Source organism: Carcharodon carcharias, chromosome 16, assembly GCF_017639515.1.
Source record: "Carcharodon carcharias isolate sCarCar2 chromosome 16, sCarCar2.pri, whole genome shotgun sequence".
Lineage (NCBI taxonomy): Eukaryota > Metazoa > Chordata > Chondrichthyes > Lamniformes > Lamnidae > Carcharodon > Carcharodon carcharias.
In genome coordinates this window covers 49,701,761-49,727,147 of record NC_054482.1, presented here as the reverse complement: position 1 = coordinate 49,727,147, position 25,387 = coordinate 49,701,761, and the positions used below count along the sequence as shown (strand labels likewise).

General features: G+C 41.0%; 1 protein-coding gene across 22 annotated transcripts in view; it reads left to right on the top strand.

Moving 5' to 3' along the window:
* The window catches only part of odr4 (odr-4 GPCR localization factor homolog), a 97,134-nt gene that overhangs the window by 18,914 nt on the left and 52,833 nt on the right, over positions 1 to 25,387 (top strand). For 16 of the 22 annotated variants that reach the window (XM_041208805.1, XM_041208795.1, XM_041208800.1 and 13 more), the window contains 5 exons: positions 862 to 1,017; positions 2,085 to 2,216; positions 6,000 to 6,098; positions 13,755 to 13,861; positions 21,618 to 21,654. In XM_041208805.1, coding sequence (XP_041064739.1) covers positions 919 to 1,017; positions 2,085 to 2,216; positions 6,000 to 6,098; positions 13,755 to 13,861; positions 21,618 to 21,654 — 474 coding nt within the window. In that variant the 5' untranslated portion in view covers positions 862 to 918. The remainder of the gene's footprint in view (positions 1 to 861; positions 1,018 to 2,084; positions 2,217 to 5,999; positions 6,099 to 13,754; positions 13,862 to 21,617; positions 21,655 to 25,387) is intronic. The other 6 variants (XM_041208811.1, XM_041208807.1, XM_041208802.1 and 3 more) reach the window with 1 other exon arrangement.

The following is a 25,387-nucleotide window of genomic DNA, read 5'->3' as shown; positions in this document are numbered from 1 at the left end:
AATTGGTGTACGCAAGACTGTTTCTTAGTAAATTTAAAGTTTTTGACATGAAAGAACTTTTATATTATGTCTATTAGCATCCGTGCACCAAAGATTATGATTACAATTTGAATACCAATAAAATGGCAAAAAAAAACTGCAGATGCTGGAAATCTGAAATAAAAACAGAAAATGTTGGAAATACTCAGCAGGTTTGGCAACGCCTGTGGAGAAGGAAACAGAGTTAACATTTTAGATCAATAACCTTGCATCAGATTGGGTTTGTAATTTGAAGAGCCTTCCTGAATCAGCAGAATCTCGCAATTTCGGCCTGATTCAGGGGTTCGATTCAGGCAAATTGAACCTTGAGCCACCATAAAAGATCACGGAACAAAGGAGCATAAATTATTTTGGGTGTAGCTCAATCGTTTAAAATTCTCTGCGCTGTTTAGGCCCATCCACTTGGATTGAGTTGATATAACTAGTGGAAACTCACCAACAACGATTTTCCAAATTCGTAACTACTTTTAACTGGTTTTCTGTCAGTGCATTCTCAGTTCTTGCTAATGTAGACTGACAGCAAGACTGAATCTTAGTAATTCCAATTCCATCATGTAAAATATTTATCTGAAACTTGATATTGTGTGAATATAAAAATACATTGCAAATCTGACTGTTTAAAATTGTTATTGAAAATTAGCTGCTGACTTCTACAAGTAATCAAAATACAAGGAACAATTATTAGTCATGCCTAATTTTACATCTTTCTTGATATTTCACAAAACGAAAGTTTTAGATGCAGCTCTATAAGGTTTAATTTCTCAATCTTCCACAGTTTCAGTCTAATACTGTAAATATATTGTTTGTCCATCTGAACATAAGAGTGAAGATTCCTTTCTTTGTGTGTGATTTGGACCAGTTCACCAGTGACATTTCATCATGGGAAGATCTTACGTCATTGGGGAATACAGTGAGAAATATCTTAAAAAACTGAAGGCAGAAGAACGATATGGAACAACTGGGATTTTATTAGGGCAGGTAAGCAAACTGACCATGTTCTATTGGCATGTTAAACATGATTAATTGGTTTTAAATCTAGAACTTATTAGAAGAAAAAAGAATGAACTTGCATTTATTGTCTAAAGAAGATAAACCATTTAAATAAAGACAAAATACCGCAGATGCTGGAAATCTGAAATAAAAACAGAAAATGCTGGAAAACTCAGCAGGCCTGACAGCATCTTTGGAGAGAGAAACAGAATTAACATTTTGAGTCCATATGACTCCGAATAAAATAACCTATCATTTAGACTTTTTAGATTGGCATTTTTGATTTGTTTTTTAATTACCATATTTAAACAATACCGCATCTGAATATTTCATTACTTTTAAAAAATGGTCAATGGTAGCTATGTCTTGCAGCTGTCTTGTGTCCTATAATTTTGTTAATAGAGGATTGTAAGCTAATGCTGAATACAAATTCTTAAACATAGTTTTAACTTAGTCATTTTGTGCTAATTAAACTGTTTGAAAGAAACACAGGCCCTTGTACAAGCCCTTCTAGAATGGCAAAATTGAAACATATTCAAGCTTCTTCATGAAGAAATAGAGTGATAATTGGAGGGCATTACAGTGCATCTTTTCATTGGAAATACCTCAAAATGTTTTTTAAAAACTTTACTTCCCGTTATATTATGTTGACTTTTACATTATATGGTGAAATCTTTTAAATTAATATTCATAATTGCTTGTCTTTGCCCTAAAATGTGAAGGTAGAAACTGTGCCCCATGTGAGTACCCAATGACCCTATTCTCACACTCAAAAAGTGAATCCCTAATGAGAGCTGAAGAGCATTGGAGCTTTCTCTGGGTGGGGGAGGAAATCACTTCCTATTCATGATTAATTAAACAGGATTTTTCAGAATTTATGTGCTTTCTCTTCTAAATGAGCAGTTGTAAGTAGTGACCAGATTTAATTCTCATGTGGTGATAACCCTAGTCTTGATTCAGGTGTGCAGTTAAAAATATAGAGTCCTGATGTGTGGTGAAATTTCAAATAACCTTTTTATTTTGTGGTTTTGTCCAAACTTTCTATTATTTTTCAGATTACGCCAGTGAAAACCTATATAGTATTTGCTGCTCGGACTCCACTTAAAGATCACGCTGAACTTCCACCAGAAAATCCAAATGAAATGAATGCAAATGACATTGAGTGGGTGTCTGAGCATGCACGACAGGTCAGTGCTACCTTAAAGTAATTGCTGTTATTTCCATGGAGTAAAAGCTTCTTACGTTTATATTTAAACTCATTTTCTCTGTAGTGTTGCACACAGTTAGCCAGGATTAAGTTCTGTCTTCAGATCAAGCAGGGAAGAAAAGGAAAGAGAGAAGAAATGGAAGAAAAAGGCAAAGTTGTTACTGGAGGGAGAGGGGGAAAGGAAGGGAGGGATAGGGTAAGAGGCCAGAGAGAGACTACTTTATGTCTGAGAGGGGTTAGAACGGTACCTCAGTGTATTTTTAAAAGGCATGTCAAATGAACCTATGCAATAAGATGATATGTAGGATGTACCCATTGGGGATAGTTGGCCAAAATCAAGAAAAGCACTTTCTAAGTATGGAGGAGCTCATGAAAACTGTATTCCCTCAATTTGTGTCTCCTGAATTAAACAGATGATGGCACCTTATATTGGAAGCTTAGTGTTGTCCCTTGGAGGTGGTATGGAATTGTATTTTCCTTGGCAATAATATCAGCATTGGATAGTCCCAGAATGGGCTATGGACTGGAATAACAAATCAGCAGGGATTTAGGGGAAATATCACATCTTTGCTTAGGATAGGGAATGACAGTGACTGACAACTAATCCAATGCAAGTGGAGAGCAGGAATCAGTTTCAGAAGGTGCACTGACAGTGGGCAATGTAAGGCCTGTAACGGCTGGAGATAGCATTGAGTAGGGATTGGCACGGGCTTGCAATAAGTTGGCAGTACCATTTGACATGCATTGCTGTTATGTAACGGTAGTAAAGACCAATTTTAATTTTTTTAAGACAAGCAGAGCTAGGGCCTTGAGTGAGGATAATAGATCCAGTGTGGGACAGTTAGGAGGGAAAGAATGTAAAGTGGCAGGGTGGAACTGTGTGAGAGGAATGGAGAGAGAAAAGAAGGGAGTGTTAAGAGGAATTTAGATTTTTGGGCATAGGGGATTGAGGGTGATGTGAATGGAAAATGCAGTTTTGATGGCGGCAGGGGAAGGCGGTGTTGGTTAGTGTAAAAATAGAAATAAAGCAGGGCAGCGGTGGCCTGAGAAGGGCAACTGCAATCACTGGGAGATTGGGTTGGAATAGAATTAACAGTGAGTTGAAGAAATCTCACTCATTGGTGGGATGGGTGTGCAAAATCTTGTTCGTTATGAAGAAGTGTGACTAAAATCTTGCTCAGAAGTGGGAGGAGAGATTTGGGGCTAATAATGCTTATATGTTAGAAAAGTGTTTTTCAGTTTTGGTGGTAAGTGGGATTTAAGAGCAAACTCTGACAAATACCATTAAAATCCTGAGACATGCCATTGTAATTGCAAATTTATGTTGTCTAATGATGCAAAATTCCGAGGAAATTATAGTGTATATGGATTAGGTAATGCCATAGCTTTCTAGAATTATGTGCTGCTCTGCTGTTTCCTTGCCAAAATAGTTGGAGAGCAAATGTTCACAGCTTTTCTCCACTTCTGAATTCAGTGACAGTTTGAATTTTTCTGAACTAATATCACTGTGATTACCACTGTTACTGACACCATTGAAGAATTGTTCTGGTGGGATTTATAATGTAATCATCTATTGCAATTTCATCTCTCACTTTCATTCCACTGTGTGTTTAATCTTTAATTATATATAACAGTTTCTGAAATCAACTGAACAAATAATTAGCTTTCCTTTTTTAAGATAAGAATCAGTACAGTGCTCACTAATATTCCTTTTATAATCAGATATGTGTTACGTTTTTATTTAAGCAACATAAGAACGTAAAATATGGCAAAACTGCAGAAGTTGCAACTGCATTTGCTCCAGCGACAAGAGACAATGGGGAACATTTTTCCCCCCATTGGGGAAATGCGGGAGCGGGCACCACTAGCCAGCCTTCCGATTGGTGCCCCCCGATTGGGGGTGGCGAGGGGGGGCACTTTATGTGGGTGGGTCAATTAAGGCCCGCTCAGTGTGACGTCCACCAGGAAGCACTATGCGCTCCACGAGTGGGCAGTGGGGAGGATTCCCTCAGCCGGGAGTGTGCTTTTTCGCGCATGAAAGAGTGCACAGATCTCCCTGAGGCACAGTACTGCCTTAGGGAGATTGGCTCCGATTCAAAAGTTGACAGAAAGGTAATAAAAAAAATTTCCCTGACATGTCCCCTCATGTGACACTCACATGAGTTGGGACATGTCCTTAACTTTTATTTAAACATTTGATAAACATTTGAAAGCCTTCATGAAACCTCATCCCGCCCATGGATGAGATTTCATGCTTTTTCCAAGATTCGCCTGGGCTCCCAGCCTGCCCGCCAATCCTAAGGTTGGACAGGCAGTTCTACCAGTCAAGTTACTTAGTTTTTTAATTTGCGTGCCTGCCGAACTGAAAGTCTAAATGATGCAGGGTGACGTCAGGAATCATGCCCGACGTTTCCCTGCGTGATTTGACGCGTGGGCAAGCGGGCCCCGCTCCCGCTTGCCAACCGGAAAAACCTGCCCAATGTAAAAGTAAAGCCTAACCTAACAAAGACTTGTTTATTCATTCTTTATTAATTAATTTTCCTGTATTTTAGTTGATTGTTTGATACAAAAAGCTGATGTATTGTTGAATCAAAGATCAGCCGTGATGTAATTAAATGGCAGAACATGCTTGAGGCGCTGAATGTCTAACTCCTGTTCCTGTGTTCCAAAACAGATGTTGGTTTTAAGAAATGTTGGGAATACTTTGCTTGTGTCACTCACATGCATATGGCCTCTGCTTATTTTAAAAACTGTAATTTTTACCTGAACGAGGATTTTAAAATTTCTCTAGTTTTCTTCATTTCATTCTGAAGAAATACTTTAAGCAGAAACTGCTAGACTCTTTTTTTTCAATGCAGCTGACAGAAGTATAGTGATGTATCTTGGGAAGTTAGGCACTGCATAATCCAAATACAGCTCACAGCCATAGCTTTGGTCAAAAATAACAAGTTCAAGCCTAGGCTTTTGGGAGAGGTTGAGGCCTTAAACTGAAAGTTTTAAAGGCGTTAAAACATAGGTCAGTGGCTAAACTTAATCAAATATTCTAAGTGTAATTTTTTCAATTTATGGACATTAGAAACTCAGGCTGAAGAATAAAATTAATATTGAAACATTTTTCAGAATGCATTTTAACTTTTAGTTAGTAGAAACTAGGTGGCCAGATTGCAATAAGTTGATATGTTCTGACTATAAAATAAAGCAGCTATCATGTGTAATGCAGGTTGTGGCAGGAAAAAAATGACATCTTTAACACTGAAGCACTACCCACAGAAGTAATAGGTACTGCAAGTAACTAAAGAATTTTCAGGCAAATATGTACCCTAAGTACTAAATTTAATATATAACTAGCTAATTGCCTACAGTGTTGCGCACTGTAATTTGGATAGTATGGTCACTTTCTTACCTGTCTCTTGTACCTTATTGATGATTCTCTTTGTCTCTAATCATTAGCTCCTGCCTCTCCTCGCTACTGTTTTTCTTCCCTTAACTTTTTTTCTTCTTTATTTCTCCTACTCTGTCTTTCTCTGTCTTTTTCTTCTGCACTGAATCTCAGGACTGCTATTTTAATCATTTTAACAAAACTCCCTAGACTAATGACTATTTTTCAGTTTAATGAATAAATGTTATTCTGGTTTAAATTAGGATATGTGCCTTCATCGTATTTGGGATTTTGTCTTTTATTTTTATTTGTATACTTTGATTAAACAATAAAGCTATGTAATATAGGATGTTTTAATATATGCATGTTTCCCATGTATACCAGGTTTCCAGAATGTTGCCAGGAGGGATATTGGTACTTGGAGTGTTTCTTATCAGACCTTCAAAAATGACAAAGGAGGAAGCTCATGATATTTTTCGAAAAGTGAGTATAAGTCCTGTAGTCACTTTGTTTTGCTATCTTTAGGCGCTTGTATGTGCGATGTATATTATGAAACATAGATGGAGGGGAACAGTGTTCATGACAAAGATCCAAACTGTAGTATTGCCTGGATATATAAAAAATGTTTGCATGTTTAAGGACACATTGATATAAAAATTCTTCTTTTTGGTGTCTTCTATATAACTACAGAGATGGATTAGTTTCTGTAAAAATTACCAAGATTTAGTCTTGCTAAGATGTACTTGATTTTAGTCTGCTATATGATTTTAATGTCATATGTAGGCTTTATATGTATTAACGTAAAATAGTTAACATACTTTGACGTAAATGGCGCAATATGCATTATAGAAAAGTGACTTTGCTCACTGCAGACAGACTATCAAGCCAACATTTAGATACTTCACAGAATCAAATATTTGGAATATAACGAGATAAGGAGGTAGAACAGGACACTGTTTTTAACCACAATATAGGTTTAAGCAAAACTAAATGATAGAATAGATTAGATATAGATTATAACGTGTGATGTTTATACCTATGTGAAACTAAGAAACAACATAATTAACAGTAGGCAGGTTAGTTCAAGGGTAATGAGAAATTACTAAAGGAAAGCAACTGAATGCTGCTAGGGACCAAGAATATGTCATTAATTGGAGAAAGGTTGCGGAGCAAAGAGGACAAAGAAGAGTCAAGTGACAAAGATGATCACTACAGGACATAAAAAGTCGGGCAGCTTGGACATAAAACACTAAAGTTCCATCCAGTGTTTGTCTGCATGTAAGTAATGTGGATGTGCAAGACTTGCATGCTTATTACGATTATTAATATAACATAAGGTAAAGGACAGTGAATCTGCTAATCTAATAAAGTATTAATATTGCTGACAGATTCTCAAAACTAGGAATTTGTAAGGCTAATTTTTAGCTTGAATCTTATACTGGCTCTTTCTTGTGCCGAGTATACTCTTTGACTTGTGACTAGATAATGTTGCAAAGGTTTGAGTTTACTATCTATTTTTGTTACATTTAAATCAAAATAAATTAGATAAATAGCCAATAGTTACATAGAAGACAGTTGTTGTTTTATTTCAGCTGTTTCTTAGCATAAATACCCAGTCGAATGTTGAACAAATATAAGTATATAGGGTATATAGGTAATTTGAATCATGATGTGTGGTAAGTTGTAGCATGCTTGGAAGAAATGGATGACTTTGGACCTATGGTTTGCTAAGGTCTTCACCACTGAGATTTTTCATGTCTTATGTTTGGGTCTGTTGTAGACCAAATGATAGAGATGGATTGCTATTTTTAGTCAACTATTCCATTACTGTTGCGATTATCAGGATACAATAAATCCTTACTTAAAGTTGTGGTTGCATTCCTGAAAATTGTGAGTTTAAGTGAAACGATTTTAAATGAATCATAGGTTCCCACAGGAATCAATGTTACAGTCAGAGTTAGATTCCTTCAGAAAAAAACAAAGTACAAGTTGAAATGCTGTACCGTACATGTGCAGCACTGTGCTTCCCTAGCTGAAATAACTTGCAAAATAAAATCCGTCACTAAATGTGTAAAAAAATACAATATACGAATTAAATTCTTAAAAAAAAAATTACAGCACAGTACTCACCTCAGTACACCATACGTTTAGATTGACCAGGCTCCATATAGTCGCAGAAATTGGTTGGGGCAGTTAGCAACTACCTGCACTAAACAACTTCTACCACTAGATGGAGCTCAGGAATTTGTGCAAGTTCAAGAGTGGAGCCAGTAGCAGGAGTCAAGAACCGCTGAAGAAAAGACCCCAAGACACAGGTAAGAACAGAGGCTGGGAGGCAAGGGGTGGGGAGGTTGGCAAGGCGAGGTGCAGGGGGTGGGGAGAGGCGGTTAAGGCCGGGAGTTGGCAAGGTCGGAGAGAGAGACAAGACTGGGGGGAGAGGCAGTGGAGGCTAGGAGTGGCAAGGCAGGGAGTCGGCAAGGAGGTGCAAAGGCAATTAACATTGGAAGCCAGCAAGGTGGGCGAGAGGCAAGGCTGGAAGCAGGAGGAAGAGGGACTGAAAGCAAGGGTGGAAGTTCTGGAGGAAAAGCAGATAGGCTACGGAAGAGGAAGTCTGTGGCAAACGATGTTAAAATGAAACTGGCTTCGTTAAATGGATTTACTGACACTTTATTAACAACGTTAAAGTGAAACAACATTAAGTAAGTGGATGTGAGGATTTACTGTATTGGATGGCTAACTAGATGGATCTAAGTCATTTTGATCTAGAAATTCCTATATTCCTGTAACTTATTGTTGCTCAAACAAATTTATTTGCTTCTTACATTTGGCCACTTTCTAAATCAATCTTACCGTCATAACAAATACCATACTTTTCAATGTTAGGTTAAGAGTTCCCCAACAGCAGTGTTCCTTGCTTAAATGGAATTGAACAGAGTATTTCTGTTCTGACAATAAAAGTCTATACACATCTGCTGTTAATTTTTTGCCACATCCAGTCGTCAATGGTGGTGGACAGTTAAATAACTAACTGGAGGAGGAGGCTCCACAAATATCCCCACCCTCAAATTGGAGTTGTGAACCCTGGTGTACATGAGAGGACCTATTAAAAGGTAAATTAAAAAGCTACCCCTCATGCCCTCTATGCCATGTTACAACCCCCCTCCACCAGTTCCCTCAAGCCCCCATACCAAGCTCTGTCCTTCCACTCAACCCTTACATCCTCTCATGCTCCTCTGCCAATCACTGCCCTTCACAAGCAATTAGCAAATCATGCTGCACTCAGGCTGGGTCAACATGGCTTTGTGAAAGGGAAATTGTGCTTCACTAATTTAGTAGAGTTCTTTGACGAAGAAGCAAGCAACATGAACAAAGAGCACTATAGAAGTGACGTATTTGGATTTACAAAAGGCATTTGACAAGGTGCCACATCAAAGGTTACTTCATAAAACAAGAGCTCATGGTGTAGGGAGCCCAACACTTCAGTGCAAAAGAAAAGGCTGAAGCATTTGCAACTATCTTAAGCCAGAAATGCCAGGTGGATGATTCAGCTTGGCTTCCTTCTCAGGTCCCCAGCATCACAGATACCAGTCTTCAGCCAACTAGATTCACTCCTCATTACACCAAGAAACTGCTGAAGGCACTGGATACTACAAAGGCTATAGACCCTGACAAAATTCTGACAATAGTACTGAAGACTTGTGCTCCAGAATTAGCTGCGCCCCTAGACAATTCTGTTCAGTACAGCTACAATACTGTCATCTACTCGACATGTGGAAAATTGCCCAGGTGTATCCTGTCTACAAAAAGGTCAAGTCCAACCTGGCCAAGTCCTGCCCCATCAGTCTACTCAATTGTAGAAGGCATAAATAACATCCTAGAAATAATTATATATCAAGAGGTGAAAGAGAGGGAGGAACTTAAAACAGTTACAATCACCAGGGGGAAAGGGTACTGAGAAAATGATTAGAACAAAAGGTTCGCAAGTCCCCAGGTCCGGATGGACTTCATCCTAGAGTCTTAAAAGAAGTGGCTGCTGAAATAGTATTGGTTTTACTCTTCCAAAATTCCCCAGATTCTGGAAAGGTCAGCCAGGATTTTTACCAACCCAGGTTGACTTGGGAGCCCTTTAAAAATGCCAGATGGGTCCTGATTCCAGGATTCCTGACCCCATTCCTGGGCTGTCTGATTTTTGGGAGTGCCTTTAAAGGGTGCAGGCTGCTTCCTGTCAGAAGCCAGCATCTGGCACTCCTGACCTGGCCAGTTCCATAGAGGAGATAGGTATCTCCTATCCTGCCTCAATTTTCTTGGAGTTATGGTTCATGGCCCCTTGCAGGAGTTGTGAACCCTGGTGTACATGAGAGGACCTATTAAAAGTTAAGTTAAAAAGCTACCCCTCGTGCCCTCTATGCCATGTTACAACCCCCCCCCTCCCCCCCCCCCCCCCCCCCCCCCCCCCCCCTCCAGGGGTTCCCTCAAGTCCCCATACCAAGCTCTGTCCTTCCACTCAACCCATACATCCCCCTCATGCTCCTCTGCCAATCACTGCCCTTCACAGGCACTTAGCAAATTATGCTGCACTCAGGCTGGGTCAACATGGCTTTGCGAAAGGGAAATTGTGCTTCACTAATTTAGTAGAGTTCTTTGACGAAGAAGCAAGCAACATGAACAAAGAGCACTATAGAAGTAGCGTATTTGGATTTACAAAAGGCATTTGACATGGTGCCACATCAAAGGTCACTTCATAAAACAAGAGGTCATGGTGTAGGGGTTAATGTATTAACCTGGATAGAGATTAGTTAGCTAACAAAGCAGAGTGTAGGCATGAATAGGATATTTTGGGGTTCATAAGATGTAACAAATGGAGTGCCCCAAAGAACAGTGGTGGGGCCTCAACAGAGTTAACATTTCGATTACTTATGACTCTTCTTCAGAGCTAAAGAGAAGTAAAAATGTAATGAAATTTATGCTGTTTAATGGGGAGGTGAAGCAGGTGAAGCCGGATAGAAGGCCAGTGGTAGCTGGAGGCAAAGGAGAGATTGTCAGAGATGTCATGGACAAAAGGACAAAGGGGTGTTAATGACAGTGATACTGGCTAAAGGAGGTGCTGATGGTGGCATTAAGATCAGAAAGCAGAATGTGATAATGGCACGACAAGGGTAAGGCTCTGAAGAAGAGTCATAAGGACTCGAAATGTTAACTCTTTTTTTTCCTCTCCACAGGTGTTGTTAGACCAGCTGAGTTTATCCAGCATTTCCTCTTTTTGTTTCAGATTTCCAGCATCTGCAGTATTTTGCTTTTATCTTAGATAGATTCTTGACTTGCAAGGGTATCAAAGGGTATAGGGGGAAAGTAGAGGTCACAGTCAGATCAGCCATAATTTTATCAAATGAAGAGCAGGCTTGAGGGGCGAATGGCCTACTCTTGTTCCTAATTTGTATGTTTGTAAGAATTCAACTTGTGCTGCTTTCTCTATGTTGACATCTGTCAACGTATCTACATTCAAAGCCCATTCTGGTCCAAGTTCAAAAATGACATCCGTTCTGCCTCTTTGACATTATTAAGAATCTGTTCTTCTCTATCCATCCACCTTACAATCAACCTAGAAGGCATGCGCTCATGTAATTTCAATGCCTTCACCTTATCTTCCCAGACAGTATCTTCTTTACTGCTGAAAAAAGAGACATTTTTTGTCAAAGCTTTTCGTCTTGCACTCATCAGAACAATTCACAAAAAATACCAATGTCAGGGGAAACAACATATTTATATGTATGAGAAGAGAGTGCTGATTAGTTGGCCAGAAGACTCTGAATGATTGTCTCTTCTTTCATATTTGCATGGCTGGCTCAGGAGTATTGTAGGAATCCATTCTGGGTTCATCCATTTATGACTTTTTTATTCATTCATGGGATGTGGGTGTCACTGGCAAGACCAGCATTTATTGCCCATCCCTAATTGCCCTTGAGGAGGTGGTGGCGAGCTGCCTTCTTGAACCGCTGCAGTCCACGTAGTGAAGATACTGCTTCAGCGATGTTAGGGAAGGTGCTGCAGGATTTTGACCCAGCAATGATGAAGGAATGGCAACATATTTCCAACTCAGGATGGTGTATGACTTGGTGGGGAACTTGGGGCGGTGGTCCCCTCATGTGTCTGTTGCCCTTGTCCTTTTAGGTGGAGAGGTTGTGAGTTTGGAAGGTGCTTTCAAAGAAACCTTGGTGAGTTGCTGCAATGCATCTTGTAAATGGTCCACACTGCAGACATGGTGCACCAGTGGCGCTGTACTTTTGGACTGCCTGTTCAAGAGCAAGTCCTGATTTAGCTGAAATTTCTTACAGCTCAGTGTGAGCAAAGTTGTAGTCTGCTATTTTGGTCGTACTTAGGTGCCTTTGACTTTAACCCAACAACTTTCCTGGCTGTCCATTCAAATAGTTTTTATCCAAAACTAATTTTTTTAGCGCAACATACAACCTGTCACCAAGATCACCAACTGCCCCTCCACTCTGCCCCACCCCAGGATTCTCTTGGACCCGTTATCACCTTGAAGAGCTATGTGGATAGACTGGAGTAGTTCTTGTTAGAGCAAAAATGGTGAAGAGATTTGATAGAGGTGCTTAAAATCAAAGAAGAGTTTAGATAGAGTAAATAAAAATAAAATATTTCCAATAGCTGAAGGGTCAATAACCAAAGGGCATTTAAGGTGATCTGCAAAAGAATCTGAGATGACATGAGGAAAACTCTTCTTATTCAACAAATGGTTTGGAATGCACTGCCTGATTGGGTGGTGGATACACATTCAGGAGTAATTTTCCCAAGGGAATTAGATAAATACTTGAAGGAGCAAAAATTGGGGGGATTATGGGGGTAAGAGCAAAGGAGTGGAACTAACTGAGTTATTCTTTGAAAGAGCCAGCACAGGCCAGATAGACCAAAGGGCCTCCTTCTACTTCAGTGATGTTAAGGAAGGTGCTGCAGGATTTTGACCCAGCAATGATGAAGGAATGGCAACCTATTTCCAACTCAGGATGGTGTATCTACCAACTTCTTCAGTGCTCTTCTCACTTCACAAACTTCAGCTAATCCAGAAATCTTGTGAATCCAACACTCTGGATCTCTGTGCCTTAATGAATTAATTTCAAGATCCTCATCCTCATTTTCAATGTATCTACTGCTTCATTTCATCCTATTTGAGTAATCTTTTTCAGCCAGACACTTGTTCACAACTTCTGCTCCAGGAATATTGCTTGTTCTCCACCTTCTGCTGACCTTTGAGCCAACATACCCCATTCTTCTGGAATTATTTTCCGAAACTACTTTATCTGAAAATGTGCATCATTGTCCAGATCTTTAGACCCCCTGCCTAACTTGATTCACTCTCTGCATAATAGCTGACCACTCTAACATTCTAAAGCATTCTTTTAAATGAGAAGTGCTATATCAAAATGTGTTTTTTAGCAATTGAAGTGGAATTCTACAGAACAATCTGGAATAATAGGTTTCAGATTTTATGGGTTTTGTATTTTTTGCAATTTTAAAAATTCTAAAAGTTCTATCTTTGATAGTAAACTTTTCAGCAATATGTTGCATCCAGGAAAAACATCAAATTTAACACAGGGTGGACAAGCTAAAACTTAGCAACCTGTGGTATAAACAGGACACTATAACAATCTGATAAACATGATCTGTGGAGTTTACCTCTATAAAACATTATTTTATGTACCACTCAAATGGATTACCATGCAGCAATCCTTTACTGATGTGCAGGCTGATACTATAGCATTCAGTAACCCATCATGCAACCTGCCATATTATTCCTTGCTAAAAGAAAGAAACAGCATTTAGATTATACGATAGCATGTGTCAGAATATTCTAAAGCGCTTCACAGCAAATGAATGACTTTGAAATGTAGTTGCTGTAGTTATGTGGGTAACCACGGCAAGTAATTTGAGATGTAGTCAGTTCCACATTGAAAATGTGTGATTATTCTCATAAAAGCACAAAATGTGACATCAGCAAACCACTAGTGTTCTACAAATCCAAACCTTTTGGTTGACAGTTTTAAATGATCAGTTATAAACCGAGTGTTTAAAAGGTCAATGTCCATTTTAACTAAGTATTTTAATTGTTTAACTTTTCTGCTACAGTTGGCAACTGCTGTCGAGGCTGCTGTCACAAAGGAAAGACTCTGGAGTTTTACAGAGGAGGAACCAGCCGAACGAGTTGTTCTCCAAGTCTATGCTGATTCAAAGAAGTATCCTTTAATGGTTAAACAGAGGGACATGGAATTTTATGTAATAAAGTGTACTACAGTCAAAACATAAGTAAAACCATGCTGAGCAAACTTATTTCTCAAGTGCTTCTCTATTTGCATTTTTTAATATTCAGGAAAGGGGAACATGAGTTTCTCCCACAGGCTTCTGCCATTTGCAGGAGTCCTTTAGTCAGCTGAGAACAAACTGAAATCCCTTTTAAGTGACAGCATGTTGCCCTTGTAAGGAGACAGGAAAAATGCAATGGAGAGACGTAGGCGTAGGAAGAGGAAGAAGTTGACAGAGATCTTTTGGAGGCATAAAAGACAGCTTTCTCAAGGAAAGTATGAGGGAGAAGAGGTGCCCTGCCAAGGAAAAAGAGAGTATATCAGGAAGAAAGAGTATAACCTTTCTCTGGAAAGAAAGCAAAGTCCTGCTTGGGACTCCCGGTTGAGTCACCATGTTTATTGGAGTAGGAAGAAAGAATGGAACACAAAGCTTATTGAGGTGGAAGAGAGAGAAAGTCTCTTAAATGTAGCAAGGAGAGTAGGAAAGGCAGACCATTGCAACACTTTCTGACCATCAACCAATCCTCAATCTGTGTTAATATATTTTGACTTTAATGATAGATTTATTAATAATAACGATTTCCTACTTTGATGTCAGGCTAACTGACCTATAGTTCCCAGTTTTCACTCTCCCTCTTTTCTGGAACAGCAGAATTATATTTTCTACCTTCCGATCCATGTGATATGTTCTAAAATTTAGGGAATTCTGGAAGATCAAACCCAATGCATCCACTATCTCTGCAACTACCTCTTCTAAAACCTCAGCTTTTTTCCCTAGTGCTATTTCTTTATTACTCTTTCTTGTTAGCATCCTTCTATCTGTGAGTGATGATGGAAATGCAGCCTCAGAACTTTGATGTGGTCAGCTGAGATCATCTTCAGTTCTTTTGAAGGTCAAATAAGCTGGTTCTAGAAAGGCTAAGCCTGCCACAAGTGCCACACATAAAGGTGGAGGATGACCTCTGCTGATGCCTTGTTTGCAGGACTGGCATTTGCGTTAGAGCTTCTGAAACCACATATCGTGGTGGTAACTTGCTGCCCAAAAGATGTTGCCATTTGCATTGATTGTCAGTTGGAATCTCCCATGTCATGAATGATATTGAGGGTTTTCATTTCTCTTTAGATAGCACCCTTGAATCAGAGCTTTGGATACCCTGCTGGCTTGGCACAGTATACCTCCCCATGTAGCATGGGGATGCGGCCCATATTCCGTCCTGGTCACATACCCTAGCCAGCATAGTGCTCTTTGCTTGATTAGTGCTAGCATGCTTGGCGTGTTTGCCCTAGAAAAGACTGCTTCATTGCTGACTTTGTCTTTTCATGTGATGCTGAGGATGTGTCATAAACACTGAAGATGGAAGTAATTGAGCCTGTTTTCTTGGTAAATGTAAGTTAATGCCCAAGCTTTTCTTGGTAAATGCCCAAGCTTTGATGCCAATCAGCAATGTGCTGAGGATACAGGCCTTACAGATAAGCATCTTGATCCTGCGGTCAGTTTGTTTTTTTTCCATGCCCGTTTTGTTAATCAACCAAAGCTACTGGCCAGCTTTCCAATGCGTGTGCTGAGTCCTTCATCTTCTGTCATTATAGTTCCAAGGTGATAGAATTTTCTGACTGCTTCCAGTGGTGTATTGTTGAGTCTGATCACAGGCAAAGACACAACACCATGTCACATAACTATAGCTTTCTTGACACTAATTGAGATAAATGACTGAGCAACTAGTGTAGCCTCATTTTTTTATTCATTCATGAGATGTAGGTGTTGCTGGCTAGACCAGCATTTATTGCCCATCACTAATTGCCCTTGTTTAGAGGGCAGTTAAGAGCCAACCACATTGCTGGAGTCACATGTAGGACGGCAGATTTCCTAACAATTGACAATGGTTTCATGGTCATCCTTAGACTTTTAATTCAAGATTTTTTTTTTTTAAATTCAAATTTCACCATCTGCCAAGGTGGGATTCAAACCTGGCTTCCCAAAGCATCAATCTGGGTCTCTGGATTACTAGTTCAGTGACACTCCCACTATGCCATTGCCTCCCCAGTGTGCAGAAGTTCTCTCGTCAGGACATTCCACACTTCTGTCTTGCTTTGCAGCCTTGATAAGTTGAAGAATTTTCCTCCTTGGTTATGTATGTGGAGGTACACTCCTTCCATGTTGACAGGGAAAGCATAGGTCAGGAGGACAGAAAAAAAGATGCAAAACAGCATAGAAGTCAGTGGGTACACAGGTGTTAGGGGAATGGAACTTGGTGCAAGGTAAGGCACAGACAGCAGAGTTTCAGATGACTTCACTGTGGGAGAATAGCGAGGAGAGCATTGGAATTTTCAAGTATAGAGGTAACAATGGCACAAATATGTGTTCGGAAGCTCATCTCGGAGTCAACAATGACAGCAAGCTTATGAACAAACTGGTTTAGTTTTGGTCTGTTGCAATGGAGAGGAATGGAGTTGGAGCTAGGGAATGGAAATTGAGTGGGCACCAAAAACAATGGCTTCAGTCTTCCCAATATTTAATTGGAGGTATTTTCTGCTTATCCAGTCCTTGATGTTAGATAAGCAGTCTAGTTATTTAGGAGATGCGGAAGGATCAAGGGAGGTGGTGGTGAGGTAGAACTGAGTGTCGTCAGCGTACGTGTGAAGACGAACATTGTGCTTTCAGATGATGTTGTCAATAGGCTGCATACACATAAGAAATAGGAGGGGTCCAAGGATAGATCCTTGAGGGGCACCGGAGATAACAGTGAAGGAGTGGGAAGAGAACCCCTTGCAAATGAAACTTTGGCTAGATAAGAATAGAGTTAGGTGAGTGTGCTAGTTCCCAACCAGCCGACCAACAGTGGATAGGTGTTGGAGGAGGATGGTGTGGTCAGCTGCGTCAAAGACTACAAACAGATCAAGAAGTACAAAAAGGAATAGTTTACCTTCGTCACAGTTTTTTCAACATTGTGGCAAGAATGGAAACATGATTGGAATTTTGGGAAAAATGGCACTGATTTGGGAGGAAAAATCATGTTCGAAGACTATGGTGGGGAAAGGGAGGTTGGAGATGGTGGGATAGTTTGCAAGGACGGTAGACTCGAGGGTTGGTTTTTTGAGGAGAGGTATGTTGATGGCAGATTTAAAGGAGAGAGGGACAACACCTGACGATAGAGACCCAAAAACAATATTGGTTAATTTGGGGATCAGGAGGAGAAGTTGGGTGGCAGCATTCCAGTGGGAATTGGATCAAAGGAGCAGGAGGTGGGTTTCATGGGCAAAATTAGCTCAGAAGTGGCAAGAGGAGAGATAGGGGAAAAAAACTGGAGAAAGGTGTATATTGAAAGGTAAAGGCAGGGGAGCACTTACAGGAAGTTGTCCCCAGTGAGCTAGTGGACTGGAGGAATGTGGTAAAGGCAACTATCGTATGGCCTCGAACTTAGTGAAATAAGCCCATGAGCTCTTCATACTTATTGTTGGATGTGAGGACGGAGGAGGTAAAGGAGAGGTGTTTAAGAAGACGATTTGCCGTAGAAAAGAAGTTATCTTTGTCTTCCAGGATAGTCTTGGAATATTAAACCGTTTTAGCAGGCGATAGCAGAACCCCGATAGTGCTTTATGTGTTCCAGCAGATCTAGCGACGGTTTGCTAAACCAGATGTCTACCACATGCTTGCAATTCTATGTCCTTTAGACTTGAGGAACAGGGATGAGGGGCATAGCAGGGGAAATGGCCAGAGTGAAGGAGAGTAAAGTTTTTTATTAGGGACTAGGACATCAAAGTTGGAGGTAAGGTTGTCATTGAGTAAATCAGTAATATTATGTTGAACAGTGGACTAAAGGCCAGGCAATTGGAATTTTGGAAGTGCCATTGTAATTGGGGGTTAGTTCTTTCAAGGGACAGGTACAGAAGGAAGTAAGGCTGGGAACAGAAGAATTAGGAGCAGGAGTGGGCCATTTGGCCTCTCAAGCTTGCTGTGCCATTCAATAACATCATGGCTAACCTGATTGTGGCTTCAACTCCACTTTCCTATGTTTCCCCCATAACCTTTGATTGCCTTGTTGATCAAAAATCTATCTAACTCAGCCTTGAATTTATTCAATGACCCAGCCTCCAATGCTTTTTGGGGATGATAATTCCATAGAGAAAAGGTTTCTCACCACCGCAGTCTTAAATAGGAGACCCCTAATTTTTAAACTCTGTCCCTTGTTCTTGATTCCCCAACAGGGGCAAACATCCTCTCAGCATTCAACTTGTTAAGTCCCCTCAAGATCTTATATGTTTCAGTAAGATCACCTCTTATTCTTCTAAACTCTAATGGGTATAGGCACAACCTGCTCACCTTTCCTCATGAGTTAACTCCTTCATCCCAGGATTCAGTCGAGTGAACCTTCTCTGATCTGCTTCTAATGTATTTATACCCTCTCTTAAGTAAAGAGACCAAAACTGTACACAGTACTCCAGATGCAGTCTCACTAAGGTCCTGTACAGTTGTAGCAACACTTCCCTGCTTTCGTATTCCATTCTCTTTACGATAGACACCAACATTCTGTTTGCCTTCTTAATCACTTGCTGTACCTGAATACTAATTTTTTGTGATTCATGTAGCAGGACACCCAGATCCCTCATACAGTTCTGCAGCCTCTCCCCAATTAAATAATATACTGCTTTTCTATTCTTCCTACCAAAGTGGACAAATTCACATTTTCTCACATTATACTCCATCTTCCAAATTTTTGTCCACTCACTTAACCTATCTAAACCCCTTTGTGCCCTCTTGACAACTTACTTTCCTACCTACCTTTGTGTCATCAGATTTAAGTACCATACATTCAGCCCTTTCATCCAAATCGTTGATATTGATTGTAGATAACTAAGGCCCCAGCACTGATCCCTTTAGCACTCGACTCCTTGCAGGTTGCCAATGCAAAAGTGACCCATTTATCCCAACTATTGCTTCCTGTAGCTAGCTAATCCTCTATCCATGCTGTTATGTTACCCCCTGCACCATAAGCTCTTACTTTGTGAAGCACCTTATTGGATCCAAGTACCACGTTTACAGGTTCCCCTTTATCCACCATGCTTGTTACATGCCTGTAAACACTAGATTTATCCCTCTCCTTTTTTGAATAAAAAGATTTGCAATCCCCCTGTTTTCATAAAAAGATTTGCAATCCCCCTGTTTTCCAGCACCACTTCAGTGTTCAAGGAGGATTATGATCAGAGCTTAAACTATCTCCGTCCTAGCTTCCCTCAGCAATCTAGGTTGCATTTTATACAGTCTGAATGATGTGACTGAGCAACAGAAGCAGCATTCAATAGACAGAGCTAAGAAACCCCACATCCAATGAGTCTTTAGTCCTACCACATCCACTCATGAATGGAGGTGGGCAATTAAACAGCCAACAAGAGGAGAGGCACCATCCTCAGCAGAGCCCTGCACAGGACTGTAAAAGATGAGGCTGAAAAATTTGGAACAATATTCAGATAGAAGTGCCAAGGTGGTGGGTCATCAGTCTCTGCCTCTTTCTAGGCCCACACCAGCAAAGCTAGTCTTCAGCTAATTTGATTCATCCCATGCACCATCAAGAATCAGCTGAGCACAATTGAAAAAGTAAAGGGCCCCAAAAACATCCCTGCTATTTGCTGAAGACTAGAACTAATCACATCTCCAGCAATGCTGTTCCAGTGATTTTGTTTATTTGGTTTGTAACAAAAGAGTTACAACTGCTGGCATTCAGCTGATAAAATGGACAATTGCCCATGTAAGCCCTGTCACAAAAAGCAAGACAAATCTAATCTGACCAGTTATTTTTATTACTTCTTCATGGGATTTTGGCAGCGCTGGTAAAGCCAGCTTTATTGCCCATTCCTAATTTCCCTTGAGAAGGTGGTGGTTAGCCACCTTCTTGAACCACTGCAGTCTGTGTGGTGGAGGTATACCCACAGGGGGAGGTGATGGTGTAGTGGCAATGTCACTAGACTAGTAATCCAGAGACTCAGGGTAATGCTCTGGGGACCTGGGTTCGAATCCTGTCACAGCAGTTGGTGGAATTTGCATTCAGTAAAAATCTGGAATTAAAAGTCTGATGATGACCATGAACCATTGTAGATTGTTATAAAAACCCATCTGGTTCACTAATGTCCTTTATGGAAGGAAATCTCCTGTCCTTACCTGGTCTTGCCTACCTGTGACTCCAGACCCACAGCAATGTGGTTGACTCTTAAATGTCCCCTGAACTAGGGCAACTAAGGAAAGGTAATAAATGCTGGCCTGGACAGCGATGCCCACATCCCATGAATGAATAATAAAAAAACCCCTACAGACCTATTAGGTAGGAAATTCCAGGATTTTCAGCCACTGACAATGAAGGAATGGTGATATATATCCAAGTCAGGATAGTGTGTGACTTGGAGGGGAGTTGCAGGGGGTGTTTTTTTTTTTATGCACCTGCTGCTCTTTTTCTTTTAGATGGTAGAGGTTATGGGTTTGGAAGGTGCTGTTGAGGGAACCTTGGCAAGTTGCTTCAGTGCATCTTGTATATGGTACACACTTCCCACTGTGCGCTGGTGGTGGAGGGAGTGATTGTTTAAGGTGGTCAATGGGATGCCAATCAAGCAAGCTCCATTGTTCTACATGGTGTTGAGCTTCTCGAGTGTTTGTTTTAGGTAGTTGGAATACCTCTCCTCTGAGCTGCTCCTGTAGCAGCACAATTTATGTTCCATGCTGGCCGAGTTAACTTACTGGTCTATGATGATCCCGAGGCTGTTGATGATGGATTCGGTGATGGTAATGCCATTAAGTGCTATGGCGAAGCAGTTGGGTACTATGGTCGGAGCTAGTCATTGCATTAACTGTTCCAATGTTATCCTGGCACTCGCTGACTTGCTAGGTTCATGGTACACCAACATCCTGATTTTAAAAACTCTCATTCTCATTTTAAAACCTCCCATGGCCTCACCCCTTCCTATCTGTAATCAATAGTGTGGGTGCTGCATGTTCCTTGAACCTGGCAGCAAGGGTGATACACATCCCCCAAACTCAGCAGGATGGGCACTGTGCGCTCCCTGAACACAGCAGGGTGGGCGCTGTGCATGCTCCTAACCTGAGAGTTTGAGTGCCCTGTTCTCTGAAATCAGTAGCCTTAGCACTAAACTCTGTGGCCTACTTAGCAATGAGCAAATCAAATTATACAGTGCAGAGAACATTGAATTACTCTATAGTGGACATGATCAAATTACCATCCCTAACAAACTTTGGTGCGCCATATTCTCTAAGCGGACCAGTCAAAAGCCTGGCTTCACCAACTTGTTTTTGTACATTGACATTGCCAACTAAGCACTGAAACATTGAACAAATTTGAATGCTTCCTGCTTTAAGCTTACATAAAAGGACAAGTATTAAAAGCAAAGAGGAGCACCACCTTCCCTTTCTGAAGTGAATTCCCACTCATATCCAGATTTCAACTTTCCATACTGTTCATGATGAGCTCTGTTCATGTGGCACCCTGTGGTTTAGCTCCATGCCTCATCTCTGGAACAGATCATCCAAAACCCAAAAAAGTCTACAAGTATTGAATTAATGTGAAATGACAACCAGTAGAAGCAATTACAAGTTAGAATCGCAGTAACAAATAATTTATACAATTTAAGAGGAATCAACTCTAGTTGAAAAATGAACCTGAATTTTTCCTGAGCTCATTACATACAGAATGAAGGTGCGAGCTTATGATCTTCACAATCCACAGGTAAGAATACTGTGATGCAGTCCACTGAATTTGAATTCAACTAATTCAAATGAAATGATATTTCCATTATTTAAGCACCAAATTACCACTTTATTGTGTTATTTCTGTAGCTGTTTTTTTTTGCAAAATCAGGAATAGACTGTAGCTTTAAATTTTCTTAAATTTTAAATTTCTGTCTGTGGATGTGTATGCCATTAGAAATATAACGGGTTAACTGGGAGACTTTGCAATCAGTGTGGAAACTTATTAATGTGAGCACAGGCTCTGCACTGGCATTTATGCTTTCAAAATTGTCCCTGTAATATCTTACGTTATGACTTACATAGCTTATTAGTGTATTAACTAATAAAGATTTTTATATAAAATTTCAGTTGGTATTACCAAATCTGAATATTGCTGGAAAGTGAGGCATGTTGCAGAAACTTTTCATCTTGCACTTATCAGGAACGAACATAAGAATGTCAAATTTCAAACACTGAACAATTTATACTGCAGGAGAAAACGTTTTGATGGTTGGCAATTTGACTCTGGCCAAGGCATTGCCATGGAGAAAGCAATAGGAAATTATAGGTTCCTCAGCACCTGGATAATTCAAAAATAGCGCAAGGCTTGAAAATATTACTTTTCTCTGCAGAGAACAGGTTCCTGCGTATGAATGTATGTCACTTCTAGCAAGGGTAAATGAGCCACGTTATGAGCTCGACTGATGATCTTAAATTGGTTGTTCGTGTACCAATTAGAGCGCTCAGGATTGTTCAGCAAATGCTGCCCAATTGCGAAATCACATCTAATAGTAGACATTTTGTTTTGGGTTTGCAAACGTGGGCTGATTGAGTACGTGTTTTCTGCTTATTACAAACAACCGAAGGAAAATGCTGTTTGATTCAATCAGTCAGTCATTGGGATGCACAGGCTACATACCTGGCATTACACCAGCACTGAAATTGAATACATGAAGTTGCTCAATTGTGTGGTAGGCAGAACATCTCTTTGGACTGATGGCAACATCCTATTAGTTGAAATTACCACTTGCGTGGCCACTGCATAGTAGCAGTGTGAAATGACTTGCTTAATCTGTTGTTCAAATTTTTGAGACACTTTGCCTTTCTAGGGTAGTTTGAGGTAGGCCAGGCCCTTCTCAGGTTCGAAAATTGTGGTTTTTGGCGTATTTCGATTTTGCATGCAACACAGTGAGCGATCTGATCAGAATCACAGAATCACACAGTGCAGAAGAGGCCCTTCGGCCCATCGAGCCTGCACTGACACGTGAGAAACACCTGACCTACCTACCTAATCCCATTTACCAGCACTTGGCCCATAGCCTTGAATGTTATGACGTACCAAGTGCTCATCCAGGTACTTTTTAAAGGATATGAGGCAACCGCCTCCACCGTCCTCCCAGGCAGTGCATTCCAGACTGTCATCACCCTCTGGGTAAAAAAGTTTTTCCTCAAACCCTCCCTAAACCTCCTGCCCCTCACATTGAACTTATGTTCCCTTGTGACTAACCCTTCAACTAAGGGGACCAGCTGCTCCCTATCGACCCTGTCCATGCCCCTCATAATCTCGTACACCTCGATCAGGTTGCCCCTCAGTCTTCATGATCCTTCGACAGAACTTGTTCAAGTTCTGTCGAAGGGTCATGAGGACTCAAAACGTCAACTCTTTTCTTCTCCACCGATGCTGCCAGACCTGCGGAGTTTTTCCAGGTAATTCTGTTTTTGTTTTGGATTTCCAGCATCCGCAGTTTTTTTTTGTTTTTATTTTTTCGCCCCTCAGTCTTCTCTGCTCCAACGAAAACAACCCAAGTCTATCCAACCTCTCTTCATAACTGAAATGTTTCATTCCGGGCAGCATCCTGGTGAATCACCTCTGCACCCCCTTCAGTGCAATCACATCCTTCCTATAATGTGGTGACCAGAATTGTACACAGTACTCCAGGCTGTGGACTCACCAAGGTTCTTTCCAACTCCAACATGACCTCCCTACTTTTGTAATCTATGCCTCGATTGATAAAGGCAAGTGTCCCATATGCCTTTTTCACCACCCTGCTAACATGCCCTTCTACCTTCAGAGATCGATGGACACATGCCAAGGTCCCTTTGTTCCTTAGAACTTCCTAGTGTCATGCCATTCATTGAATACTTCCTTGTCAAATTACTCCTTCCAAAGTGTATCACCTCACACTTTTCAGGATTAAATTCCATCTGCCACTTATCTGCCCATTTGACCATCCTGCCTATATCTTCCTGTAGCCCAAGACACTCAACCTCACTGTTAACCACCCGGTCAATCTTTGTGTCATCCGCAAACTTACTAATCCTACCCCCCACATAGTCATCTATGTTGTTTATATAAATGACAAATAGGGGACCCAGCACAGATCCCTGTGGTATGCCTCTGGACACTGGCTTCCAGTCACTAAAGCATCCTTCTGTCATTACCCTCTGTCTCCTACAACTAAGCGAATTTTGAATCCACCTTATCAAATTACCCTGTATCCCATGTGCATTTGCCTTCTTTATAAGTCTCCCATGCGGGTTCTTGTCAAAGGCTTTGCTGAAATCCATATAAACTACAACTGCACTACCCTCATCTACACACCTGGTCATCTCCTCAAAAAATTCAATCAAATTTGTTAGGCATGACCTCCCTCTGACAAAGCCATGCTGACTATCCCTGATCAAACCTTGCCTCTCCAAGTGGAGATAGATTCTCCCTTTCAAAATTTTCTCCAATAGTTTCCCTACTACTGACGTGAGACTCACTGGCCTGTAGCTCCCTAGCTTATTTCTACAACCCTTCTTAAATAGCAGAACCACATTAGCCGTTCTCCAGTCCTCTGGCATCTCCACCGTGGCCAGAGAGGAATTAAAAATTTAGGTCAGAGCCCCTGCGATCTCTTCCCTTGCCTCCCTCAGCAGTCTGGGACACAAATCATCTGAACCTGGAGATTTGTCCACTTTTAAGCCTGCCAACACCTCCAATACCTTGTCACTCCCTATATCAATTTTCCTAAGAACCTGGCAGTCTCTCTCCCTGAGTTCAATACCTTTATCCTCATTCTCTTGGGTGAAGATGGATGTGAAGTATTCATTCAACACTCTAGCGATGTCATCTGGCTGCACCCATAGATTGCCCCCTTGCGTCCCGACGTCACCCCACATCATTTAGATTTTCAGTTCGGCGGGCGTGCAGCCGACTCAGCTGTGCGCCCACCCAACTGTCAACAGCTTATTATGGCCATTGAAAAAGTAATTTAAATGATAATGGATCTGCCCGCCCAACCTTAAGGTTGGTGGTTAGGCGAAGAGCCCCGGCGGCCTTCAGAAAAAACATGAAACCTTATCCATGGGCGGAATGAGGTTTCATGAGGGATTTTAAATTTGTGTTACATTTTTAATAAAAGTAATTGACATGACCCAGCTCATGTGATAGTGTCACATGAGGGCACGTCAATAAAATTTTTCCCATCCTTTATTATCTTTTTAAAAGTAACACCAATCTCCCTGAGGCAGCACTTTGCCTCAGGGAGTTCTGTGCATGCGCGCGAAAGAGCGCATTCCCGGCTTAAGGAATCCCCCGCCCACTCAGGAACCGCACAGCGCTTTCAGGCGGACGTCACGCTGGGTGGGCCTTAATTGCCCACATAACATTGCGGCACACCCTCAATTGGGGGCGCCAATTGGGAACCCGCCTGCTCCCGCACATCCCCCCCCGACGGGGGGATAAT